General features: G+C 48.8%; 3 protein-coding genes across 4 annotated transcripts in view; 1 reads left to right on the forward strand and 2 right to left on the reverse strand.

Annotated features, from left to right (window-relative positions):
• Window positions 1-615: 615 nt before the first annotated feature.
• CDK2 (cyclin dependent kinase 2) lies at window positions 616-6,946 on the reverse strand. Its single transcript, XM_033221749.1, has 7 exons — window positions 6,596-6,946; window positions 5,783-5,860; window positions 5,552-5,672; window positions 4,761-4,931; window positions 4,125-4,226; window positions 2,170-2,373; window positions 616-1,896 (listed from the first exon to the last, which is right to left on the reverse strand). The coding sequence occupies exons 1-7, from the start codon at window positions 6,709-6,711 to the stop codon at window positions 1,792-1,794; spliced, it is 897 nt and encodes a 298-aa protein (XP_033077640.1). The 5' UTR covers window positions 6,712-6,946; the 3' UTR covers window positions 616-1,791.
• A 129-nt stretch (window positions 6,947-7,075) lies between these two features.
• DGKA (diacylglycerol kinase alpha) overlaps window positions 7,076-20,211 on the reverse strand; it is a 36,549-nt gene continuing 23,413 nt past the window's right edge. Inside the window, exons 24-25 of the mRNA XM_033221738.1 lie at window positions 16,544-16,604; window positions 7,076-7,193 (exon numbers count right to left, since the gene is read on the reverse strand). Coding sequence (XP_033077629.1) covers window positions 7,171-7,193; window positions 16,544-16,604 — 84 coding nt within the window. The 3' untranslated portion in view covers window positions 7,076-7,170. The remainder of the gene's footprint in view (window positions 7,194-16,543; window positions 16,605-20,211) is intronic.
• PMEL (premelanosome protein) lies at window positions 7,189-20,140 on the forward strand. 2 transcript variants are annotated; one of them, XM_033221745.1, is made up of 11 exons: window positions 7,189-7,771; window positions 12,200-12,310; window positions 12,469-12,615; window positions 15,627-15,761; window positions 16,152-16,313; window positions 16,565-17,287; window positions 18,017-18,133; window positions 18,373-18,457; window positions 18,567-18,772; window positions 18,854-18,962; window positions 19,897-20,140. In XM_033221745.1, exons 1-11 carry the CDS (start codon window positions 7,696-7,698, stop codon window positions 20,030-20,032), a joined length of 2,007 nt encoding a protein of 668 aa, XP_033077636.1. In that variant the 5' UTR covers window positions 7,189-7,695; the 3' UTR covers window positions 20,033-20,140. The 2 variants fall into 2 exon arrangements, with proteins under 2 accessions (XP_033077636.1, XP_033077637.1); XM_033221746.1 differs by having other exon boundaries at window positions 7,645-7,771; window positions 18,875-18,962.

Here is a 20,211-nt window from a genome sequence, read left to right on the forward strand (position 1 = left end):
ATCAGCGCTTCCTCCCTTTAGTGAGGTTTCAGGGGACAGGAGTATTTGGGGTGGCCGGCGGGGGGTCTGAGATGTTTTTTGGTGGTGGAGTGAGACAATGGCAACTACAAGAAGTGGTAGCTTGGAGACGCTTTTTCAGAATCGTATGTAAATGTAAATAAAATAATCTTTGGAAAACTTTGCTGTTTGTGATATGAAACAGAAAGGAAAAAGGGCGTGCTTACTGGGAAATGCAGTGTCGAGAGGCAAATTCCCCGGGAGCCCTTTTCCTGCCGCTATGTATGTGCATGGGTGTGTGTGTGTGCGTGCGTGTGTGTATGGGGTGTGTGTGCATATATGGTGTGTATGTGGTGTGTTGTGTGTGTGTAGTATGTTGGCTGGGGGAAAGGAGGTTTGCTGGTGTGTGGAGAAAGTAGGAAGTATATAGACTTCAGTTTCCCCAGCCATAAATAGGAACGATAATAACCACTTTGTTCATCCTCAGCTCTAGCCAAAATGGGGTGGGGTGGGTAGCCATGCACAGAGAGATTAGGAAAAGGGGTCTGAAATCAATGATCACATATACATATTCATATTCTGTTTCTCACCATTCTTTCAGTAAATAGGAAAGAGATGAACTATAAAACTAGGCACATTTTTTTTAATGAACTACAAACTAAATTACAATTAATGTTAATAGCAAGAGCACTCAAGGACAAGGGTGACAGAAACAAATCATAAACAAAAAAAAAATGCTTTTTTTTTTTAAAGCACTGTCATTACAAAACCCCAAGGTGCACATGGCAACAAATCCACCCACTCTAACCAAAAAAAAAAAAAAAAAAAAAGCCAACCCTATTATGGGATATAACCTGAAATATAAATATAATTGTTCATCCTTCTTTTAAAGAATATTTTTGCCCATGCCCTCACTCAATCACAGCCCTAAAAAAGTGTCAGTACTCTCAAAATGATGCCTAAACCCTAACTTCCAACTCCTATGGGGTAGGAGGTGGACTTCAGAGGAAAACGGGATCAAGGATCCCTGGCAACTGAAGAACTAAGAATACTAAAAGGAAGAGAAAAATTCAAACATCTCTCACCTGCCTCATAAGGCCATGGTGAAGCAATAGATTGGAATGAAGCACAATTCCTGTCCCAGGGCCTCCCAGATTCCTCATGCCTGTAGAAGGGACAAACAAGGGGACTGGGGCCAGTCATTTTTCTGCAGCCCCACCCGGGCTGAGTCTTGAGTCTCCCAGCCTATTAGGTGAGGCAGAACACTAACTAGGGTATAAACTGATTGGATCTATTTTTTCAACCGAATTCTTTAAAACAGACTCCTCCCAGTGGTTTTGTTTGACTTGGTTCTCAAAAGTTCCAACTTAGCCCCCTGCTATCATTTGGCCTTTACAAACATTGTGGCAGCAGAAGGCTTGGGATCCTGGTCATCCCAAACACTGGAAATAATAATTATGGGGCATTCAGAGATTGGTACGGCAAATCTAACACGTAGGAAGGCTTTTTTTTTTTTCTTTTTTTTATAGCAACCCTCTTCAGCAGTAACTAAGAGAAGGGGGAAAGGGTGGTGGAGGCTAACTTAAGTGCATCTAATACTGAAACTTCCTTTCATTTTCACCGGTTCCTCCCTTTCACCCCTGTATTCCCAGAGTTGGCTGGCCAAGACTAGAAGGTGAGTGTTTAAGGCAAGATCAGAGGGCCCACCTGAGTCCAAATAGCCCAAGGCCAAGCCAAGTCAAGCCCACACTGGAGCAGAGGGTGAGATTAGGGCTGGGGGCTTCGAGAAGGCTATCAGAGTCGAAGATGGGGTACTGGCTTGGTCACATCCTGGAAGAAAGGGTGAGCCAGGGCTGCCTTGGCCGAAATCCGCTTGTTAGGATCGTAGTGCAGCATTTGCTAGAGGGAGAGATGTATGTTGACTTCAATCATGTGATAGTGGACTAAATGGGCAGCAGGTGTTCCCAGAAATCAGGAAACCAGAACTCGTTCTACCCAAGGCAGAATTCTTACTTCCATCCTCCCATAGCTGAATCAGTGTGCCAACAGGGAGAGCAGGAACCAGGGAAACAAAATACTGAGGCCCAGATTTCAGGGTCTCATCCTTCCTTCATCCTGGAAAAGCCCTTCCCTGGGAGAAATGAATGAGGGAAAACAGGTGCCCACTCTCACCGATAACAAGCTCCGTCCATCTTCATCCAGGGGAGGTACAACTTTACTAAAATCTTGCCGGGCCCACTTGGGGAAACTTGGCTTGTAATCAGGCATAGAAGTAACTCCTGGCCACACCACCTCATCTGGGGTCCCCAGAGTCCGAAAGATCCGGAAGAGCTGGTCAATCTCAGAATCTCCAGGGAATAGGGCCCGGCGAGTCACCTGAAAATGGGGAAAGAGAAAATACTAAGACCTACGTTGACGTCAGTCAAAACTCCTCTATACAAAGGAGTTCCCACAGACAGTAGAAGGTCAGCAGGGCCCCATGACTCCCTCCCCAGGGCCTTTCATGGGGTCAGTCACACAGAACCTGAGACAATGAAGTCCCTTCATCTGTCTGCTCGCCCCCTCCTTCCTTCCCCCAACCATGGTTTTGCAGATCCCCAAGGCTGGGTGGGTCTGGGAGGGGCTGAATGTCTGCGATGTCACTGACATGTAGCAAAGGGATCCCAAGCCACTCACGGGGTATGGGGTAGACACTACAGTCATCCCCCAACCTTGTGATGCAGCCACTTCTAGATAGGAGTACAGCGGGCAGAGGCTCTGTCTTCCATTTCTTCTGTGTTCCCCACAGTACCTAGCATGGTGCTGGCTACCCACTAGGTGCTTAACAAATATTTTTGGATGAATTGAGAGAGGAATATGGACAATTGTAAGGTAATGCACTGGGGGATAAATGCACATTACATTTGTACAGGCTAATGGTCTTTAAGCTGTTGGTTATAACCCAGATAAAAGACAATAAAACATATTGCTGATTTGAAGCCTCAGCCTACTGCACTGCGCTGTTGTATTAAAGGAGATAGGAGCTTCTACATAAAGCCAGGTCTCAAGGATCCTTCAATCTGAAAAGCCAGAGGTTGAAGGGGGACATGATCTAAATCTTTTTTTTTTTTTTTTTTTGAGATGGAATCTCGTTCTGTCGCCCAGGCTGGAGTGCAGTGGTGCAATCTCGGCTCACTGCAACTTCCATCTCCTGGGTTCAAGCGATTCTCCTGCCTTGGCCTCCCAAGTAGCTGGGATTACAGGTGTGTGCCACCACACCTGGCTAATTTTTGTATTTTTAGTACAGATGGGGGGTTCACCATTTTGGCCAGGCTGGTCTCGAACTCCTGACCTCAGGTGATCCACCTATACCTCAGCTTCCCAAAGTGCTGGGACTACAGGTGTGAGCCACTGCACTCTGCCTAAATCTGCAATTTAAATGAAGGGTGTGGATAAAGTGACAACTGTCTTCACTACATTGCTGGCACCACACAACAAGGTCTACAAGCCTTGAAATGAAGGCCTGAAATAAAAGAGGCACTAAATGGGCTGGGCGCCGTGGCTCAAGCCTGTAATCCCAGCACTTTGGGAGGCCGAGACGGGCGGATCACGAGGTCAGGAGATCGAGACCATCCTGGCTAATGCAGTGAAACCCCGTCTCTATTAAAAAATACAAAAAACTAGCCAGGCGAGGTGGCGGGCGCCTGTAGTCCCAGCTACTCGGGAGGCTGAGGCAGGAGAATGGCGTAAAAACCCGGGAGGTGGAGCTTGTAGTGAGCAGAGATCCGGCCACTGCACTCCAGCCTGGACGACAGAGCGAAACTCCGTCTCAAAAAAAAAAAAAAAAAGGCACTAAATGGAATCATTCTCCCAAATATATGCAGACTCAGCTAAAACAGCTGCAGAAATGTTTTGTGTCATTTCAGGGATAAGAGAAGTATACTAGGTACTAAGGCTGTTTGAGGATATCCTAACATTGTGGTTGATATTGGGGCAACAGTTGCATCCTTTCCCACCATTCCCCTTGGTGCTACTTTAGAGACAGAACCCTGTGATAGAAGGGCCATAGGTCTGGGCCAAGAAACAGTTCTGTTGTTCTTGAATGTGGGGAGGAGGCGGCTGGGTGGAACTTGGGCAAGCCTCCATACCATCTCAGCAAAGATGCAGCCCAGGCTCCAGATGTCCACGGCTGTGGAGTAGTATTTGCAGCCCAGGAGGATTTCAGGAGCTCGGTACCACAGGGTCACCACCTGAGGGACAGGAATAGGGAGGGGTGGAGTGGTTTATAGGGTATGGAGATTCCCACATCTCAGTTCCTCAACACTACTCTGCTAACTCATGGCCTCTTAACAAGCAGTTTCCTTCCCTCCATCTTTCCCCTCTCACTGATTTCCAGTCCATAGTTCTGGAGACCATATTTTCTGAACCCCCAATTTGAGATCTTCCTGGAAAAACTTGAGACAAATGGTCATAATTTGATTTCGAAATTTTTTCTTTTTGTAGATTTGTAGAGATGGGGTCTCGCTATGTTGCCCATGATGGTCTCAAACTCCTGGGCTCAAGTGATCCTCCCACTTCAGCCTCCCAAAGTACTGGTATTACAGGCGTGAGCCCAGTTAGCAACACAGTATGAATTCCATGCATGCCCTAAGACTCTTTAAGATGTCAAGAGATTATTTCTACCTAGTAAGAAACTATTAGCCAGATATTTTTAGTAAATTTGTGAATACCCTAGTTAACACCTCTTGGGAAGCTCAAGAGAAGAAAGGCATAAAGGGACTCACCTCATGGGTGTAAGTACGAACAGGGACTCCAAAAGCTCTGGCTAGTCCAAAGTCTGCTAGCTTGATGGCCCCCTCTGTGTTAATAAGCAGATTCTGAGGCTTAAGGTCTCGGTGGAGGACCCGATGAGAATGGCAGAAAGCTAGGCCCTGGAGCAGCTGGAACAGATAGCTCTGACAAAGAAGAAAGAGAGGACTGTGTTTCTCCATCACAGTGAGCAGACTGGGTTTGCTCTGTGCCCCCAAAACTCTACTAAAGCCTTTACTATGTTGGATTATAGTTACATATTTATATATGTAACTATAATCCAACTCCAGACTCCCAATGGACTGTCAGCCCAGAGAGGATAAGGACCAAGTCTTACTCAATTTTGCTTCCCTTTTCTTTATGCTGTGCCTTGAACAAATGTTTGTTAATAAAGTAGCTCTGGGAGTGAAGAATCCAGCCCTAAAATAGACAATAGAGACTTAACTAGCTAGTTCTTCCACCAAACAGAAGGGCTTTTTGGAGGAATTTACCAAGTGCTCTCAAATCCCATTTATCTGAGTTTCATCTGACCTCCCACCTGAGTTGCTAGGTTGACTCACTGGAGTTTCAACTTTGATTGTTCAGTCCAACCCTAGGGTTAATGAATATAATGAGCAGAGAAGGAGACACAAAAAGAAGGGGAGTGTGTGTGTGTAGGAGATGAGGGCTCAGAAGGAGGCCAAGATCATAAAATATCACCCTGAATTGCCTACCACCAGTCCCCCGAGACATGCCCATGATGGGAGGAGCTGATGAGAAGCATTACCTTGATGAGGGGAAGCGGAATGCCAGTGAGAGCAGAGGCATCCATGAATTTCTTGAGATCTTGGTGCAGAAATTCAAAAACCAGGTAGAGTTTATTTTCTGTGTGAATGACATCCAGCAGCCTAGAGAAGTAAAGTTTGAGGAAATGGAGGTGCGAGGGAGAGAAAAGCCCACACTGTACAGACAACTCATCCTCCTTTCCAGCTGGATTGCCTCTCAGACACATACTCACTTGACAATATTAGGATGGTTAAGCTCCTTAAGCAGAGAGATCTCTCGGATGGCAGTACTGGGCACACCCTCAGTCTCACTTGGAGAGGTTGGGAAAGCAGAGACGGGAATATGGTTACAAATATTCCTTTTTCCTCCACCTAGTCATTTCTTTCCCCCAAGGAGACACCACCCAGCACCCCCTAGGAAAGTCAGAGAAAAGAAAGGGTGCTGGAAAGAGCTAATTCTTGGGTAGTCAGGGTATGGCTTTTGCACATATTAAGGTCATTATCTCCTCTTTTCCCAGGGGTAGGTAAGTAAAGCCGTCTGGTGAAGGTGAAGCAGGGAGGCTGTAATGGGGGAAAAAAAATGCAGGAGTAGCCCCCAGTCTCCCCAGAGGGGCCAGTGAGGTTCAACTGCCATTCTTTGGAAAGAGGAGAGAATTCTAAGGTGAGGGTGGGGCAGTGAGGGGAGCTCTTCATTCAGAAAGGCGCTCCTCGCCGGTTCCCACATAACTCCACTCCATGGAGAGTCTTGGACCTCATCTCAGAGGCCTCCTTTCTCTCCCCGAGTCTCTGTGTTCGCACATTTGGGGGCACGATCCGGCTCAGTTTGGGAAGAAAGTTTTCCATGGATTCCACACCACCCTATACTCTCCCCAGGGAGTATAAGTACACACTCCACCTTCTACTGGCCCCCAACCCACCTCTCCACTTCTAAAGAAGTCCGTCCCTGTTGTCTTCCGGTCCCTGGACGGCTACCCGCCCGTGGGGGATTGGAGGGGGACAGTCAAGGAGGTCCCCAGTTAGGAGTCCCGGGTACAGAGGCCACTCACGTGTCCAGGCGGATTTTCTTAAGCGCCACCACTTCTCCCGTCAACTTGTTTCTGGCTTTGTACACAACTCCGTACGTGCCCTCTCCGATCTTTTCCACCTTTTGGAAGTTCTCCATGAAGAGCCAGCAAGTCGGGTCAGCCCGGCCCTGGAGCGGGGGCCTGAGAACCCTGCAGAAGGTGGACCCTGGCTCTCGGGGGCCGAGGAGGGGGAAACAGGGCCCAGTATGGTGCCCCCGGGTCAGGATGGAACGCAGTATACCTCTCGCTCTTGTCAATTTGGCCAACTTGAAACAATGTTGCCGCCTCCCCCAGAGTTCCCGACCGCCACCAGAAGCCCCGCCCCTGCTTCCCGCGTTTCCCTGGCTCCGCCCCCTGGCCTTTCTATTGGTCAACGTCAGAGCCGGGGGGCGAGTGCTGCGCTCCTCCCCACAAATGACCCCGCTCCAGGCAAGTTTGGTTCTTCGGGGGCTAGACAAATTTCTTCCTTGGTGGGGCGGCTGAACAGTCTTCCCAAGTACCTACTTTGGGTCCAAGTTTCCTACCTGTGTCTCCAGTCTGTAGGGATTTCTTGATTTCTAACTCACTATTTTCACCACTCCTGGGGAAAATATGTATCGACCTAAGGTTAAATTCCACCTGGCCCAGGAGCCTCCTTTGAAAAGCAGGAAACCAGGAATCTCGTTGTAAAGAATTCCTGGACCTCAGAGGAGTCGTTGCCTCTGCCTCATAGCTTACCCCGACGCTGTCTCTGTTTTGGGATGCAGGGTTCTGTTTCTTTTTTGAGAAGTTCCTGGTTTAATTCACTCTCCCATGATGAACTGTTGTGTCTGTGTTATGCAGCTGCCTTTCAGTCAGCCCTTGCCCGGGAGTATATGAGAGTGACCCAGTGAAACCAGAAACTGCCACTGAGTAGCAGGATGGGAAAGCAATGTCTAGGGACCAGGATCCCTTTGTCAGTTTTTCCTTTTTCCTCTTCTCCGGCCCCTCCCAGGCCTTCTCTGAGGGAGAAGAGGAAGGGCTATGCAAATGAGCACCCTTTTCTTATATAGGGGCCTATCCCAGTCCCCCCAGTGCCTTTGGTTGCTGGAGGGAAGAACACAATGGATCTGGTGCTAAAAAGATGCCTTCTTCATTTGGCTGTGATAGGTGCTTTGCTGGCTGTGGGGGCTACAAAAGGTATGTGTGGATATGTGGACATGAGCAGGTGTGAACTTGGGGATGAATTCCCCCTGCTTTGGTTTCTCTCCTCCTAATGGGAGATAGCGGCAATATTTCAGGCGTCTCCCACTCATTTGATTTAGTGAGAATGTGGGCACCTGGGCTCCCTCCCTATATGGAGATTTGGGATTGAGCCTGAAAATAATCTCATATGCTTGGAGGGGCAGAAGAATAGAAGGTCTCTGTGGCGCTGATTCTGAGGCTTCCTTGGCAGTGAGCTGGAGCAGGGGCTCCAAAGGGGTGAAATGTGCGGGAGACTCTTTTAAGAAATGTCTCTTGGGGTAGGAGATTTAAAGTGGGGAGTCAGAGAATGTAGTATTGGGTAAGAAGACTCAGGAGATACAATCCTCTCCCCTTGGGATGGGTACGGGTGAACACAGCCCAGACCTTTTGTTCTGGGGCTGGGAGAGATAGGCAGAGGGGTCTCAGCTGAGCATCACATGAAAAGGCTCTGGGGGATTGGGCCTCGTGACAGGAGTAAGGGGAGGGGCTGAGGTGGTGAGAGGGTCTGGAATGTCCCATGCTGCTCTGAGGAGAGTTGGAAGTGGAGAAAGAATGGGGTATCTTATGACTTCTCTTGCTCTAGTGGTGGGATGCTCAATGAGATGATTCCAGATCCTCCCCCAGCAGAATCAACTAGGGTTACAGCACACATTAGAAAGGGGTTGAGGCCGGGCGTGGTGGCTCACACCTGTAATCCCAGCACTTTGGGAGGCCGAAGTGGGTGGATCACAAGGTCAGGAGTGCGAGACCAGCTTCACCAATATGGTGAAACCCCGTCTCTACTAAAAGTACAAAAATTAGCTGGGCATGGTGGTTCATGCCTGTAGTTCCAGCTACTCGGGAGGCTGTGGCAGGAGAATCACTGGAACCCGGAAGGCGGAGGTTGCAGTGAGCCAAGATCACGCTACTGTACTCCAGCCTGAGTGACACAGCGAGTCTCCGTCTCAGAAAAAAAAAGAAAAGAAGGGATGAGGCCTGGCACAGTAACTCATGCCTGTAATCCTAGCACTTTGGGAGACTGAGGTGGGTGGATCACTTGAGGTCAGACCAGCCTGGCCAATACAGCGAAACCCCATCTCTACTAAAAATACAGAAATTAGGTGGGCATGGTGGTGCGCCCCTATAATCCCAGCTACTTGGGAGGCTGAGGCACGAGAATCACTTGAACCTGGGAGGCAGAGGTTGAAGTGAGCTGAGATCACACCACTGCATTCCAGCCTGGGCAAAAGAGCAAGACTCTGTCTGAAAAAAATAAAAAAGAAAAGAAAGGAGATGAGGAGGCTCACACCTGTAATCCTAGTACTTTGGGAGGCCATGGCCATAGGATTGCTTGAGCCTAGGAGTTCAAGACTAGCCTGAGCAACATAGTGAGACCCTGTCTCTACAAAAAGTAAAAAAATTATCCAGGCCTAGGCCGGGCACGGTGGCTCATGCCTGCAATCCAGCACTTTGGAAGGCCAAGGTAGGTGGCTCACCTGAAGTCGGGAGTTTGAGACCAGCCCGACCAACATAGAGAAACCCAGTCTCTACTAAAAATACAAAATTAGCTGGGTGTGGTGGCGCATGCCTGTAATCCCAGCCACTCAGGAGGCTGAGGCAGGAGAATCGCTTGAACCCAGCAGGCGGAGGTTGCAGTAAACCGAGATCAAGCCATTGCACTCCAGCCTTCCAGCCTGGGCAACAAGAGCGAAACTCTGTCTCAAAAGGAAAAAAAAAAAATTATCTGGGCCTGGTGGTGAGCACCTGTGGTCCTAGCTACTTGGGAGGCTAATCAGGAAGATGGCTTCAGCCCAGGAGTTTGAGGGTGCAGTGAGTGATGAATGTGCCACTGCACGCAGGGTGAGAGAGCAAAACCCTGTATCAAAAGGAAAGGAAAAGGAAAAGGAAAGGGGAAAGAAAAGGGGAAAGGGAAGGAAGTTTCTGCAGGAAAGGGAAAAATGGGGTGAGGGTAGCTTTTGCTGTGCTGAAATATATACAGATAGGAGGGGAGGGGAGAGAGGTTTCTGCAGGAAAGGGGAAAATGGGGTGAAAGTAGTTTCTGCTGTGCTGAAATATATGCATTATATCCCAGCCCCGCTTTCTCCCTAGATGCTTAGTCTCACAGATTTCTAGGAAGTTCTCCTTGATCTGACTTTCCTTGCTGTGCTGCAGTTTCAAGTCTTTTTCTTTTACTACATTCCTTAATGTATCCTGGAAAGAGTCTGTTCACACCCACCCACCTAAGGCTCTTAAAAAAAGATTGTGCTTATAGTTTGGATCCTGATTTTAAAAATCATAAGACATTTTTCTAGATATTCATGAAATTTTATATGGACTGAATTTGATAATTTTGTCTAGCATGAAATGACATTGTACTTATGCAAGAAAATACTCATATTTTTTAAATTTGTAGGGTTAAAATAATACGATGTTTGGGATTTGCTTTTACATACTTTAGCCAAAACAAAAACAACAACTAGTAAGGATAAACAAAGCAAATGTGGCAAGGTTTTGATAGTTGTTGGACCTGGGTAGGGCAGATGGAGAGCCAGCATATCCTTTTCTTCTCAGACCTCTCTTGGTCAGTTACAATAATTTTGTCTACCCTGTCCCCATGCCCAATCTCTGCCAGCCTCTAATCCATCCTCCTCACTGCTTGCCATCATGATCTTTCTAAAACACAAATTTGATCATGTTCAAAAGGAAATTTTTTTTTTTGAGATGGAGTCTCGCTCTGTCGCCCAGGCTGGAGTGCAGTGGCATGATCTCGGCTCACTGCCACCTCCGCCTCCCGGGTTCAAGCAATTCTCCTGCCTCAGCCTCCTTAGTAGCTGGAACTACAGGTGCCCGCCACCACGCCCAACTAATTTTTGTATTTTTAGTAGAGACAGGGTTTCACTTGGCCAGGCTGGTCTTGAACTCCTGACCTTGTGATCCACCTGCCTTGGCCTCTCAAAGTGCTGGGATTATAGGCGTGAGTCACAGTGCCTGGCTAAAAGTAAATTTTATGGTATGTGAATTATGTCTTGATTTAAAACAAAACAGGTCAGGCATGGTGGCTCACACCTATAATCCCAGCACTTTGGGAGGCCAAAGCAGACGGATCACTTGAGGTCAGGAGTTCAAGACAAGCCTGGCCAACATGGCGAAACCATGAAACATGGCAAAACTAAAAATACAAAAATTAGTCGGGTGTGGTGGTGGGTGCCTGCAGTCCCAGCTACTTGGGAGGCTGAGGAACGAGAATTGCTTGAACCTAGAAAGCGGAGGCTGTAATGAGCTAAGATCACGCCACTGCATTCCAGCCTAGGGGCAGAGCAAGACATCATCTCAAATAATAATAATAATAATAATAATAATAATAATAAATAAGGTTTTTTTTTTTTTTTTTTTTTGAGATGGAGTCTTACTCTATTGCCAGGCTGGAGTACACTGGGGCAATCTCGGCTCACTGCAACCTCCACCTCCTAGATTCAAGTGATTCTCCTGCCTTAGCCTCCCCCGTAGCTGGAACTACAGGCACACACCACCACACCCAGCTAATTTTTGTATTTTTAGTAGAAACAGAGTTTTACCATGTTGGTCAGGATGGTCTTGATCTCTTGACCTCGTGATCCGCCCACCTCAGCCTCCCAAAGTGCTGGGATTACAGGCGTGAACCACCATGCCCAGCTGAATAAATGAGTTTTAAAAATGCACTTTGGCCAGGCGCAGTGGCTCATGCCTGTAATCCCAGCACTTTGGGATGCCGAGGCAGGCAGATCACCTAAGGTCGGGAGTTCGAGACCAGCCTGACCAACATGGAGAAACCCCATCTCTACTAAAAATACAAAATTAGCTGGGCGTGGTGGCACATGCCTGTAATTCCAACTACTCAGGAGGCTGAGGCAGGAGAATTGCTTGAACCTGGGAGGCAGAGGTTGCAATGAGCTGAGATCACGCTATTGCACTCCAGCCTGGGCAACAAGAGTGAAACTCCATCTCAAAAAAAAAAAAAAAGCCGGGCACGGTGGCTCAAGCCTGTAATCCCAGCACTTTGGGAGGCCGAGACGGGCAGATCACGAGGTCAGGAGATCGAGACCATCCTGGCTAACACGGTGAAACCCCGTCTCTACTAAAAAATAATAAAAAAAAAAACTAGCGGGGCGTGGTGGCGGGCGCCTATAGTCCCAGCTACTCGGGAGGCTGAGGCAGGAGAATGGCCTAAACCCAGGAGGCGGAGCTTGCAGTGAGCTGAGATCCGGCCACTGCACTCCAGCCTGGGCGACAGAGCAAGACTCCATCTCAAAAAAAAAAAAAAAAAGCACTTCGAATGTGAGAATGAATTGGGTGACATGAATAGAGTATTATCCCTGAGAAGGGACTGAAAGGATCCTAGGGCTCTTCATGGCACATTCCTTTTAGGACCCAGAAACCAGGATTGGCTTGGTGTCTCAAGGCAACTCAGAACCAAAGCCTGGAACAGGCAGCTGTATCCAGAGTGGACAGAAGCCCAGAGACTTGACTGCTGGAGAGGTAGGAACTTGGAAGTTCCAGGGGCGGGCATGGTAGGAATGGGATGAGGAAAAAAGCAAGATGACCTGCATTGAGTGTAGCTTGGGAAGAAAAGGAGGGGAAACATATACAGGGAGGGGAAGCCCAGGAGTCCCAGCTAATGTAGCTTTCCTTCCCAGGTGGTCAAGTGTCTCTCAAGGTCAGTAATGATGGGCCTACACTGATTGGTGCAAATGCCTCCTTCTCTATTGCCTTGAACTTCCCTGGAAGCCAAAAGGTATTGCCAGATGGGCAGGTTATCTGGGTCAACAATACCATCGTCAATGGTGAGTACTTCTCTATTCTAGGTCCTTATTCCTAGGGCTCAGGTTCCCTGGTATGCCCAGTGAGCTTAGGGAATGCCCCTTCCTCCTCTACTTTTTTGTTTTTGTTTTTGTTTTCGAGACGGAGTCTCGCTCTGTCACCCAGATTGGAGTGCAGTGGTGCGATCTCGACTCACTGCAAGCTCCGCCTCCCAGGTTCACGCCATTCTCCTGCCTCAGCCTCCTGAGTAGCTGGGACTACAGGTGCCCACCACCACGCCCGGCTACTTTTTTTTGTATTTTTATAGAGATGGGGTTTCACTGTGTTAGCCACGATGGTCTTGATCTCCTGACCTTGTGATCCGCCCGCCTCGGCCTCCCAAAGTGCTGGGATTACAGGTGTGAGCCACCACGCCCAGCCTCCTCCTCTACTTTTTAAAACAAGTTATATATGTAATACATACTCATTGTAGTTAAAATTTAAAAACACAGAGAAGGCCAGGTGCGGTGGTTCACACCTGTAATCCCAGCACTTTAGGAGGCCAAGGCAGGCAGATCAAGAGGTCAGGAGATCGAGACCATCCTGGCTAACACGGTGAAACCCCATCTCTACTAAAAATACAGAAAAAACTAGCCAGGCATGGTGGCAGGCGCCTGTAGTCCCAGCTATTGGGGAGGCTGAGGCAGGAGAATGGTGTGAACCCAGGAGGCGGAGCTTGCGGTGAGCCGAGGTCGCGCCGCTGCACTCCAGCCTGGACGACAGAGCGAGACTCCATCTCAAAAAAAAAACCAAAAACAAAACACAAAAACAGAGAAAGCAAAAAGAAAAGAAAATTACAGCTGTAGTCCCTGCTACTCAGGAGTCTCAGGTGGGAGGATCATGAGCCTGGGAGGTCGAAACTGCATGATCACGCCACCGCACTTCAGCCTGGGTGACAGAGTGAGACCCTGTCTCAAAAAGCAAAAAGAAAAGAAAATTACAGTCCCTAAAGTGGAGGACAGCAGAATTTAGGGGACCTAGAAGTTGAACAGACCTATATTTAAACTTGTCCTTGATATGTGACCTTGGGCAAGTTACTTGTTTTGTGTTTCCCCTTTTTTTTTTTTTTTGGTTCTTTGAGACAGAGTCTGGCTGTGTCGCTCAGGCTAGAGTGCAGTGGCATGATCTCAGCTCACTGCAACCTCCGCCTACTGGGTTCAAGTGATCCTCCCTCCTCAGTCTCCTGAGTAGCTGGGGGTAGCCTCCTGAGTAGCTGGTACAGGCACATGCCACCATGCCCGGCTAATTCTTTTGTATTTTTAGTAGAGACGGGGTTTCACCATGTTACCCAGGCTGGTTTCAAACTCCTGAACTGAGGTGATCTGCCCACCTCATTGTGTTTCCATTTCTGAAGAAAAAAGGATTGTTGTAAGAATTAGAATGTGATAATACGTGTAAAGTATTTAATGTAGTGTCTGCTGCAGCCTACAGTAAAGGCTACATAAATGTTATCTAGTGCTGTTATTTATTTATGTATTTATTTTTGAGACAGAGTCTCGCTCTGTTCCTCAGGCTGGAGTGCAGTGGTGCAATCTTGGCTCACTGCAGCCTTTACCTCCCAGGTTCCACCGATTCTCCTGCCTCAGCCTCCTGGGTAGCTGGGATTACAGGCACCCACCAGCACGCCTGGCTAATTTTTGTATTTTTAGTAGACACAGGGTTTTACCACGTTGGCCAGGCTGGTCTCGAACTCCTGACCTCAGGTGATTTAACCGCTTCAGCCTCCCTAAGTGCTAGGATTACAGGCATGAGCCACTGCGCCTAGCCCCCTAGTGCTGTTATTTTTATTCCACTAGCTAGAGCAAATCACTCTAAATATTTTGATATGTGGCTATGTATATACATATATACACATATACATATATCTTCTTTTTGTTTTCTTTCTTTCTTCTTATTTTATTTATTTATTTTAGAGTCAGGGTCCTTCTCTCTCTCCCAGGCTGGAGTACAGTGGTGCAATCATAGCTAATTGCAGCCTCAACCTCCTGGGCTCAAGTGATCCTCCTTCCTCAGCCCCTGGAGTAGCTGGAACTACAGGTGCATTCCACCACACCTGGCTACTTTTTAAAAAATGTATTTTGTAGCGCCGGGTGTGGTGGCTCAAGCCTGTAATCCCAGCACTTTGGGAGGCCGAGACGGGCGGATCACGAGGTCAGGAGATCGAGACCATCCTGGCTAACACGGTGAAACCCCGTCTCTACTAAAAAATACAAAAAACTAGCCGGGCGAGGTGGCAGGCGCCTGTAGTCCCAGCACCTCGGGAGGCTGAGGCAGGAGAATGGCGTAAACCCGGGAGGCGGAGCTTGCAGTGAGCTGAGATCCGGCCACTGCACTCCAGCCTGGGCGACAGAGCGAGACTCCGTCTCAAAAAAAAAAAAAAAAAAAATGTATTTTGTAGAGACAGGGTCTCGCTATGTTGATCAGGCTGGTCTTGAATTCCTTGCCTCAAGCAATCCTCCCACCTCAGCTTCCCAAAGTGCTGGGTTTACAGCCATGAGACGCCACACCTGGCCAATTAAATTATAGCTTCCGGCCAGGCACAGTGGTGCATGCCTATAAACCCAGCACTTCAGGAGGCTGAGGCGGGAGAATTGCTTAAGCCCAGGAGTTCAAGACCAGCCCTGGCAACATAGCAAGACCATGTCTCTACAACAAAATAAAATTAGCTGGGTATGGTGGTGCATACCTGTAGTCCCAGCTACTTGGGAGGATTGCTTGACTCTGGGAGGTTGACACTGCAGTGAGCTGTGATCACACCACTGCACTCCAGCCTGGGCATCAGAGGAAGACCCTGTCTCCAAAAGAAAAATGTAGTTTCCACACCCTCAGCCCCCAGCTGCCACCTCAAATGGTTATACCGTGGAGAATGTACTTTCTAGCTAGAGAATATTTATATCCCAGAGCCCCTCTCTGATACCCTGGGAACAATTTTAGGGGTTTTGGTATATAAAAAAGAATGCCAGGGTTTGAGAGTGACTCTGTATTTACCTTTCAGGGAGCCAGATGTGGGGAGGACAGCCAGTGTATCCCCAGGAAACTGACGATGCCTGCATCTTCCCTGATGGTGGACCTTGCCCATCTGGCCCTTGGTCTCAGAAGAGAAGCTTTGTTTATGTCTGGAAGACCTGGGGTGAGGGACTCCCTTCTCAGCCTGTCATCTACACTTGTGTTTACTTCTTTGTACCTGATCACCTTTCTTTTGCTCCCCTCTTCCACCTTAACTTCTGTGATTTTCTCTAATCTTCATTTTCCTCTTAGATCTTTTCTCTTCCATAGCACCTAGCCCCCTTGAACTCTATCATAATTCTTTCTGGCAGCTTTTCCTCAATTGTAGTCCTACCCCATGGAATGCCTCATTAGGACCCCTTCCCTGTCCCCCCATATCACAGCCTTCCAAACACCCTCAGAAGTAATCATACCTCGTGACCTCCCATCTCCATTGCCCTGTTTCTAGGCCTGTCCCTCAGTCCCCTTTGACCAGTAATCTCTTCTTCCTTTCTTTTCATTCCAAAAACTTCAGGCCAATACTGGCAAGTTCTAGGGGGCCCAGTGTCTGGGCTGAGCATTGGAACAGGCAGAGCAATGCTGGGCACACACACCATGGAAGTGACTGTCTACCATCGCCGGGGATCCCGGAGCTATGTGCCTCTTGCTCATTCCAGCTCTGCCTTCACCATTACTGGTAAGGGTTTAGGAAGGGGCAAGGCCAGTCATAGGGCAAGAGAAGGCAGGGAGGCTTGGATGGACTGGAAAGGGGAAAGGTGAAATGCTGTGCAAACTTAAAGTAGAAGGGCCAGGAAGACCTAGGCAGAGAAATGTGAGGCTTAGTGCCAGTGAAGGGCCAGCCAGTCACCTTGGGGTTGGAGAGTGTGGCTGTGAAGGGATAAGTTGTGGCTCAGGCCTAGTTCTCACCTTTTCTGGCTCCAATCCCAGACCAGGTGCCTTTCTCCATGAGCGTGTCCCAGCTGCGGGCCTTGGATGGAGGGAACAAGCACTTCCTGAGAAATCAGCCTCTGACTTTTGCCCTCCAGCTCCATGACCCTAGTGGCTATCTGGCTGAAGCTGACCTCTCCTACACCTGGGACTTTGGAGACAGTAGTGGAACCCTGATCTCTCGGGCACTTGTGGTCACTCATACTTATCTGGAGCCTGGCCCAGTCACTGCCCAGGTGGTCCTGCAGGCTGCCATTCCTCTCACCTCCTGTGGCTCCTCCCCAGTTCCAGGCACCACAGATGGGCACAGGCCAACTGCAGAGGCCCCTGACACCACAGCTGGCCGAGTGCCTACTACAGAAGTCGTGGGTACTACACCTGGTCAGGTGCCAACTGCAGAGCCCTCTGGAACCACATCTGTGCAGGTGCCAACCACTGAAGTCATAAGCACTACACCTGTGCAGATGCCAACTGCAGAGAGCACAGGTACGACACCTGAGAAGGTGCCAGTTTCAGAGGTCATGGGTACCACACTGGCAGAGATGTCAACTCCAGAGGCTATAGGTATGACACCTGCAGAGGTGTCAATTGTAGTGCCTTCTGGAACCACAGCTGCACAGGTAACAACTACAGAGTGGGTGGAGACCACAGCTGGAGAGCTACCTACCCCTGAGCCTGAGGGTCCAGATACCAGCTCAATCATGTCTACGGAAAGTATTACAGGTAAGAGGACCAGTGTGAGTGAGGTTCATGGAGGTGGGGTACCCTACTCTACTCTGTAAGTCTTACCCAGGACTCAGACATTACCCAATCCTTTGCTTAGCACTATGGTCCCCTCAGAGCTCTCATTGGCCTGGCTATAAAGCCCTCCAGTCTCTATTAATGACACGGAATAGATCTGGAGTTCAGGAAACCAAGATCTTCCCCTAGGCCGTGAGAGAAGAGCTTGTTGCTTTCTCTACTGCTGAGAATGGTTGGCGAGACCAGGGAACAGACTGTGATCATTTACATAATATTTATAGCTCATTTTCTGTTCAAGCATAATTGCACGGAAATCCTTCCCAGATTCTGAGATCCTGATCCTTCCATTTCCCAACCCTGGATTCCCATCCCAAAACAAAAAGGGAGGAATGAAATAGTGATGCTTGAATGAGTTAACACATGTTGAATGTTTAGCCTAGGACCTGGCATAGTGTGAGATGTGATAAACATTTGAGAATTTTTTAAAACTCCAGTGCCACCCCTAACTGTGATTCTGGAGGAGTCATTTTCTTCTTCTAGGCTTCAGTTTCCTTATCTATAGAATGAAGTTTCCCAGGTCTTATCTGATTCCAAGCCAGTGATTCCAGAATCCAGTAACTCTGGTTCAACCTGAAAAAATGCCTGCTTGGCCTCTGCCTCCAGATGAGTCATCTGTCTCTTGATCTTGCCTCCTCAATCCTCTCCTGCCAGGTTCCCTGGGCCCTCTGCTGGATGGTACGGCCACCTTAAGGCTGGTGAAGAGACAAGTCCCCCTGGACTGTGTTCTGTATCGATATGGTTCCTTTTCCGTCACCCTGGACATCGTCCGTGAGTCCTGCCTACTTTGGGGGCTGATGGAGGCAGCTGTGTGCTGCCTAGGGCTGGTCAGTGGAGGCATACCTTGGGAGGAATTACTCACCTACATAGGAAGAATACCCAAATGCCAGAGTCCTCATTTGAAAGCACGGGGATGAGATTGGTAGAGCAGCCCTGGGGCTTTCCTGTCTATGGGCTTTTGGGGAGGCCAGGTAGAGGAATCCTAACTTGATAATCTTGCAACTCTGCAGAGGGTATTGAAAGTGCCGAGATCCTACAGGTTGTGCCATCCAGTGAGGGAGATGCATTTGAGCTGACTGTGTCCTGCCAAGGCGGGTGAGTGTCCCACTAGTGTGCTGATAACTCTTGGGTTGACTGTTTCTCTGCTCTCTGGCATTTAGTGTCCCGTCCCAGATCCCCTTATATATTGTGACACCTCTTCCAGGCTGCCCACGGAAGCCTGCATGGAGATCTCATCGCCAGGGTGCCAGCCCCCTGCCCAGCAGCTGTGCCAGCCTGTGCCACCCAGCCCAGCCTGCCAGCTGGTTCTGTACCAGATACTGAAGGGTGGCTTGGGGACATACTGCCTCAATGTGTCTCTGGCTGATGCCAACAGCCTGGCAGTGGTCAGCACCCAGCTTATCATGCCTGGTAGGTCCTTGGACAAGAGCTAAGATGACGAAGGGAATGGATAGAGGGTAGCTGGCAAGGAGCAGACACTGAGTGAAGCAGTGCCTGGGATTCTTCTCACAGGTCAAGAAGCAGGCCTTGGGCAGGCTCCCCTGCTCGTGGGTATCTTGCTGGTGTTGATGGCTGTGGTCCTTGCATCTCTGATATATAGGTAAGAGCCTCATCACACAGCTCAGACCCCCTTATCCCTTGTTATCACTACTCACTCTTCCTCAAGGGGAGAAGAAACCACCTCTCCCTTTAAGGAAGCATGGTGTCCAGGAAAGAGCCCAGTCTTGTACGTTAGCCAGACTTGGGCTGCAGTCTTGTTTGTGGGACCTGGGGGAAGTAGCTTAACGTGTCTAAGCATTTGAAAAGTAGGTAAACTAATACTTGCCCTGTGGAGCTGCTGTAAAGGTTAGAAATAATGAGTAAAGCACCTGCCTCTGAAGCAAGAGCGCAATAATTGTTATTCATGACTGTTGTTAATAATATGAAGAGTGGGGGCAGTTTGGGTAAACTGAGTTTTCTTTTTCCTTTTTTTTTTTTGAGACGGAGTTTCACTCTTTTTGCCCAGGCTGGAATATAGTGGCATAATCTCGGCTCACTGTAACCTCCACCTTCCAGTTTCAAGCGATTCTCCTGCTTCAGCCTCCCGAGTAGCTGGGATTTCAGGCACCCGCCACCACACCTGGCTAATTTTTGTATTTTTAGTAGAGACAGGGTTTCACCATGTTGGCCAGGCTGGCCTCAAACTCCTGACCTCGTGATTTGCCTGCCTTGGCCTCCCAAAGTGCTGGGATTACAGGTGTGAGCCACCGTGCCCAGCCTGGAGTAAACTGAGTTTTTTACCTGCAAGAAGGGCAGATTCCCCAGGCCTGGGGTGGCATGATCCTCAGGCAGGGAAGCTTATGGGGTGAGGGAGGAATGGACAGAGGTTACCACAGAAATAAGAGAGGGTAAACCCTGGAGTTGAGGAGAAGGGGAGGGAGCTAGGATCAAGGCTAAGCAGACTGGGATATGGGTGTGTTCCCTTCTTTGGAGAAGCACACAGACAAGCTACTTTTGTCCATTGCTAACCAGTTTACCCCTTCTCCCAATATCAGGCGCAGACTTATGAAGCAAGCCTTCTCCATTTCCCAGCTGCCACATAGCAGCAATCACTGGCTGCGTCTACCCCGCATCTTCCGCTCTTGCCCCATTGGTGAGAACAGCCCACTCCTCAGTGGGCAGGAGGTCTGAGTACTCTCATATGATGCTGTGATTTTCCTGGGTTGACAGAAACACCTATATTTCCCCCAGTCTTTCCTGGGAGACTACTATTAACCGAAATAAATATTCAGAGCCTGATGCTGGTTTTTCGGTCGCTTCTTGGGAGAATCTATGTCATTTAAGGAGTGAAGGTATAAAAGAAGGATGTG

Source organism: Trachypithecus francoisi, unplaced genomic scaffold, assembly GCF_009764315.1.
Source record: "Trachypithecus francoisi isolate TF-2019V2 unplaced genomic scaffold, Tfra_2.0 Lachesis_group11, whole genome shotgun sequence".
Lineage (NCBI taxonomy): Eukaryota > Metazoa > Chordata > Mammalia > Primates > Cercopithecidae > Trachypithecus > Trachypithecus francoisi.